The sequence below is a fragment of the Fukomys damarensis genome, unplaced genomic scaffold (assembly GCF_012274545.1).
Source record: "Fukomys damarensis isolate Sample0158 unplaced genomic scaffold, DMR_v1.0_HiC HiC_scaffold_23, whole genome shotgun sequence".
Lineage (NCBI taxonomy): Eukaryota > Metazoa > Chordata > Mammalia > Rodentia > Bathyergidae > Fukomys > Fukomys damarensis.
Window position 1 is genome coordinate 42,461,125 of NW_022900935.1, and position 5,600 is coordinate 42,466,724.

Genomic DNA, 5,600 nt, shown 5'->3' on the forward strand with positions numbered 1-5,600 from the left:
GGCCTGGTTCCAGGGGTGCCTGCACCTGGCGGCCTTGCCCTCCTCCCTAGCACTGCCCCAGGAGAAATAAGGGGACGGGAGGTGCAGAGACCAATGGGCTTGGGTTTTATTTGTCATTCCATAAATACGAGGATGCTGTCCTGGAAGCTGGAGACGCGGAGGTCTCTGCCTGGGGAGATGCAGATAGCAGAGGAACCACAGTCTTTAGAAAATGAGAGGGAAAGCGAGTTATGTACAAGGCAGTGGGGCGAGAACAGGCCTGGGCCTTCACTGTGGGTTTGGGGTGAGCGGGGTGGGGCTCCGCTCAGCGATGAAGACTGATCCTCCAGACTGGCCTCTTCCTACATCCAGCTCTCTGGGTGAGGCCCTGGGCTGTGTTTCCAGGAGAGGACAGGGCAGCTGGAGTTTGGCCTCCCACCCTTCCCCAGAGGCCCCAACCCCAGCACACACAGCCTTGTTCTCCCTGCAGGTGGCTATGAGGGAACAGCCTCCTGGCAGCCAGGCTGTGGGAGGTGCCACTCAAGAGGCTGCTGGGGTCCTGGAGGCCCACTGGATGCCACAAATGTGGGCCTCGCCAAGGTCCTCCCAGGGTGCTTCCTTTCCTGGGCAAACACGGCCAGTAGGGATTCTGCTTTCCTTTGAGTGGCATGCCATGTTCCTCCTCCCCACAGCGGACAGGGCTGGGTACTACCTGTCAGCCAGGGGCAGGTGACCTCTTCCCGGATAGCCACCTCAAGTCCCCACAGAAGGAAGTGGCTCCAGCCGGGTGGCCTCTGCCTAGAGGGACATCAGTCCCTCTACACACCCACAGGATGTGAAGCTCTCAGCAGGGCTTGGTGGGGAAGAGCCCCAGGGCCTGGTCCAGAGGCAGCATGGGGGTTCTGGGCTCCAGGACCGGCCAGAGGCCCCGGGAAATGGAGGAAGCCAGATGACCTGCTTCCCACTTCCTCTACCACCTCCTCTGCCTGTGTCTCTGTGGCTATTATCCACCACTGTCCCAGGCCTCCACCCAGCCTGGGCAGGGGCAGGGGGAAACCTGCTTGAATGGCAGCTCCTCCAAAGGCTGCAGCAGGACAGGTGCCTGCACCTGCACGGGAGGGCGTGGGCTGAACAACACCTGCAGGGCTGAGGCACAGGTGGGATAGGGCACGGCTTCTGCACAGCCCTAGGCCCACAGTGAAGGCTGCATCCCACATAGGACCGTATCCGGGCAGCACTTGTCCCCATACCTGTGGGGCTCCTGGCTGTCACCCTCTCTCCAGCCCCTTGCTAAGAGCCTGATGCTCTGCCTGTGTCCTTCCCTCTCTCCTGATAGTCCTCGGTGAGGGGGTGTGGAAAGGAACGAACAACCTGGCCATGTTCCCTGGGAGAGGGTCTCTGGGCTCTTTTCCTACGTGGTAGGGATTGCTGCTGGGTCCAGCTCCCAGCTCCTGCACCTGGCTGGGCTGAGCATGTTCTCCTCAGAACCCAAGCCCATCACCCTTCCACAGGCAGAAGTGTTAGAGGAGGGACTCTGCTCACATAGAGGAACACAGCCACGTGCATGGGGCCTGGCCTACTGCCCCTGCCAGGTCCAGGCCACAGTGCTCAGCATGGGGCCTGCTCCCCAGGGGTCCTTCCCAAGTGCCCCGCCTCTTGGCAGGGGCTCTTTGATTGTGTACAGGATTGAATACAATAGGACAATTAGCCAGAAATCGGATCCCAAAATTTTTGTGGGTTCCCAACCACAGAGCCAATGCCTCTGGGGTCTCTGCCCCTGCCAGCAAGGGTAAGTGTGGGGCCAAGGGCCAGCTGGGTAGCTGTGACCCCTGCAGAGGGCACAGGGCTGGATCAGGATGAAGGATGGTGGGAGGGGTCTGGGGTCAGGCCCAGCACAATGTGCCTGGGGCCCATGGGAAGAGGGGGACTGGAGAGAGACCCCAAGGGAGGCCCCGCCCCACCCACTGGGGCCCTGGCAGAGGGGGCCCCAGGAAGTGCCAGAGCCCTTCTCCAGGTCTGGAGTTCCTGGCAGAAGAGAGGCCTGCCCTGCCTGCCTACCCTGAGGACCCAGTCAAGTCTTGGCCTGACCTTGGCGTTGGGAGTCTCCATGAAAGGCTGGGTACAAACTGGGTTTCTTCCTGGAGGAGGAGGGGAGGCTTCAGGCTGGCACCGGGTCAATGTCATCCTTGGCACAGACCCGACAGGGTCCAGCAAAGTAGCAGTGGTGTCCGACTGCGACTCGCAGGTCATGTCCGATGGTGCCTGGGCATGGCAGGTTCTCTGGGATACAAACCCACTGTGCACTTGGTGTGGAAACAGCATAAGCAGCAAACAGATGAGGAGGGGCCGGAAACTGTCCTGGCAGGCAGCGATGGGACAACTTAGGATCTGTAGTCCTTTTTGCTGTAGGGTTTATTGCCCAGAATGCTATCGATCTCGTGGACAATGGATGATGACAGTTTTGGAAGGACCTGTATGCAAGGACACAGCTAGTCAGACTCTCGAGCCCATTTCCACAGGCTCGACCTGACCGCCCCGAACCTGGGACTCCGCCCTGTGTTTCTGCCTTGCCCTGGCCCCACTCCTGTCAAGAGTACAGTCCTTTCTCTTTTATCCTTGTTGTTTCCCAGGGATTTGCACTGGGATTTCCAAGGCCTTTGCACTGAGCTACATCCTCAGCTCATTTTATGTTTTGAGTCAAGTTCTCATTAAGTCACTGAGTTGCCCAAGCGGGGCTTGAACTTTCAAACTTCTTGCCTCAGACTCCCAGAGTTCTGGGACTGCACCTGTGTACCCAGGCCCATCTAAATCTCCTTATTCATTTCACTGTTTCTGTGGCTCCTGCTGGAAAGGAGCTTCCCGGGTGCTGGGCTGAGATGACCAGGATGTGCATCCCGCCATGGCCCTGCCTCACCTGTATTGCTCCGATGTTCTCCATGAGCTGCTCTGCGTTGGAAGCACCCAGGAGCACGGAGCTGACACCCTCGTTCCTCAGGCACCAGGCTGAGAACAGCAAGATGGTGGTGAGGGGCGCAGGTCACTGTAGGGCCTTCTGGATCCCCAGGGTACCCGGAAGTGCAGCAGTGCTAGGCGGGGTTTTGCCTAGGGAACGGCTGGTGGGTAGTGTTCCCCTTGACCCATGGCTGGCAGATGGAGGGTGACCCAGACTCTAGGGACCCCTGCCACTCTCCTACTCCGGTCACAGAGCCCTTTCCTGTGGTCCCTAGGGGTGCTGCCCAGGGAACCCAGGAAGGCTCTCAGCTCCATTCCCTGTGGCCAGTGGGAGACACTGAAGCCTAGGCTCTCGGGGACCGCTCCTACGTCCCCCGGACATGGCCAGTCTCCCCGCTCGGTCTTACCTATCGCCAGCTGTGGGAGGGAGCAGCCCAGGCGCTCGGCGATGGCCTGCAGCTCCTTCAGCTTCGCTTGCTGGCGCCGGCCCTCCTCACTCAGGATCTTATCCTTTAGCCACTGGTAGCCCTGGGAGGGGACAGCTGGGGTGAGGGGTGGCACCGGGACCTCTGGATGCAGGGGGCCGGTTGGTGTTGCCTCCAGGCCTCCTCCCCTGCCCTGGCAGCTCTGTGGGCCAGGCTCAGGCAGGTGGGAGATGGGACAGTCCACAGCCTGTGGAGACCAGGCTGCACAAGTTACACAGACCTGTCGGGATGAGGACACTGAAGACAAGGACTGACTTCCTCCTCTCACAGTCCCTGGTGGAGAATAACACGGGGAGGGTCCCCAGATGGCGCCAGGGTACCCAGCCCCCAAGGCGGATGTTGTGCCCTGGTAGGGGGCCTGTCCTTAGAGTGGGTGGCCCTCCAGCTGTGGGGCTCCATCCCTGTCTTTGAGCCTCAGGGGCCATGCCAGGGTGGGAACAGTGCAGGCACAGCCAAGCCAGCACCAAGGCGTCTCCCAGAGGTCTCAGGCCCCAGCACCTCCTGCCCGGCCACCGCCTCACCTTCAGGGAGGCCCTGGAGTAGGGCGGGATGCCGCTGTCGTACTTCCCAGACACGATGCCACAAGCCAGTGGAGACCAGGTCATGGCGCCCACCCCTGGAGGAGAGAGGCCAGGCCAGGTCAGGGGTCCGATGGCGGGTGGGCTGGGTAGCAGGGCTGGGCCGGGGAGGGGCAGGGCAGGTAAGGTGCTCACCGATCTTGTGGAACAGCTCAGGCAGCTGCACCTCCACCTTCTCACGCTGGAACATGTGGTACTCGGCCTGCTCGCAGATGGGCGGGATCAGGTTAAACTGCCGGGCCACTGAGTAGGCCTCCTGTGGGTACAGAAGGGCCCAGGTGGCCCCGTGTCAGCTGCCAGTGGGGTGGACACAGCCCCGGCATGGCTGGTGCTGCCACCCCATCACCTTATGGGCTGTGCTGGGGGACCCCCAAGGCCGAAGGCTATGGGAGAGCACAATGCCACAGTGGACGGGGCTCCTGGCATTTGCTGGGCGTTGGGCCAGGAGCTCACCTCCCTGCCTTGGTTTCATCTGTCCTGAGGGTCCTCACAGCAGTGCTCAGTGGTAGTGGCGCTCAGAACCTGCCAGCCACACTGTGACTTTTTACCATGCTGTCTGCCTTGTAGCCCTGGGCCTGGGGTGACAGCGAACTGCAGCATGGGGGCAGCAGCTGCCCTAGCTTTATGGCTCTTCCTCTATCCCACCCAGGGCATGAGCGCAGGCAGCTGTCTGCACACAGACCCAGGAAGCCACCAGTGCCACCTGCGAGGTCCCTAACTCTGCAGAGACTTAGCTCCTCATCTGTAAAACGGGGAGGTGACACTGACAACTGAGCCCAGGGCTGGCTGCAGGCAGAGGGGGAAACGCCCGGCACAAGCTCACTGATGCCACCCACAGCCCAGCTCATCGCTGCCAGGGCTTCCAAGGTTGGGAAACCCTGCGGTTCCTCCTGTGAAGCAGGAAGCTGGGACTCATGGGAGCAACTATGGCGGCTGGGGGGCTTCTGGCAGCCTAGTAGGACAGAGTTAAGGCCGGAAGTCGGGTCAGGGGCTGGGCTGCCAGCTTGGGACAAGACCTCAGCCCTCATGCTGCAGTGAGGTAGCTTCTCCCTCTAAGCCTTGGAGCAGAGGGCTCCCTGGTGTCCCTCCCTGGAGCTCCAGAAATGTCACGAACTGCCTGCTGTCCCCAGCCCCAGCCCTGGACCTCTGATGGCCCTGTGGAGGGAGCTGATGGTTACTGGGACGCTTCCCTGAAGACACCCTAGACTATGAGGGGGAAGCTGAGGCCCTAGCGGCTGGCTCGTGTTCTAATGCAGTCACAGCCGGGGACTTCCACTCAGCCACGTGGTGTGGCCTGGAGCTCGCTGCTTTACCTCTCTGGGCCTCTGTTTCCATATCTAGAACCAGGGCAATGGCAGCACTTGCCCACTGGGGCGTGGTGGGGATTCAGAGGGAGATGGGCCCCAAGAAGGGCCCGAGGTCCTTACTGAGGGCTGGCTGGGACAGCACAGTGCCGCTATGGCTTCCCAGCATACAAGAGTCCTCCAAGGTGCAGCAAGGGCTGGGGTGGGTTCCTAGGTTTGATCAGCTGGTGGCCAAACAGCTACCCGTCCAGCGCCTCGCCATGCTGGGGCTCCAGCTGAGACCCATCTGCGGGGCCCCCCCC

At 61.3% G+C, this 5,600-nt stretch overlaps 1 protein-coding gene across 12 annotated transcripts in view; it reads right to left on the bottom strand.

The window, feature by feature from the left end:
- Positions 1–635: 635 nt before the first annotated feature.
- Positions 636–5,600, bottom strand: part of Kcnab2 (potassium voltage-gated channel subfamily A regulatory beta subunit 2) — a 71,575-nt gene continuing 66,610 nt past the window's right edge. For all 12 annotated transcript variants that reach the window (XM_010627830.3, XM_019207981.2, XM_010627831.3 and 9 more), the window contains 5 exons: positions 4,130–4,250; positions 3,938–4,032; positions 3,339–3,459; positions 2,894–2,982; positions 636–2,450 (listed from right to left, as the gene is read on the bottom strand). In XM_010627830.3, the coding sequence (XP_010626132.1) occupies positions 2,361–2,450; positions 2,894–2,982; positions 3,339–3,459; positions 3,938–4,032; positions 4,130–4,250 (516 nt within the window). In that variant the 3' untranslated portion in view covers positions 636–2,360. The remainder of the gene's footprint in view (positions 2,451–2,893; positions 2,983–3,338; positions 3,460–3,937; positions 4,033–4,129; positions 4,251–5,600) is intronic.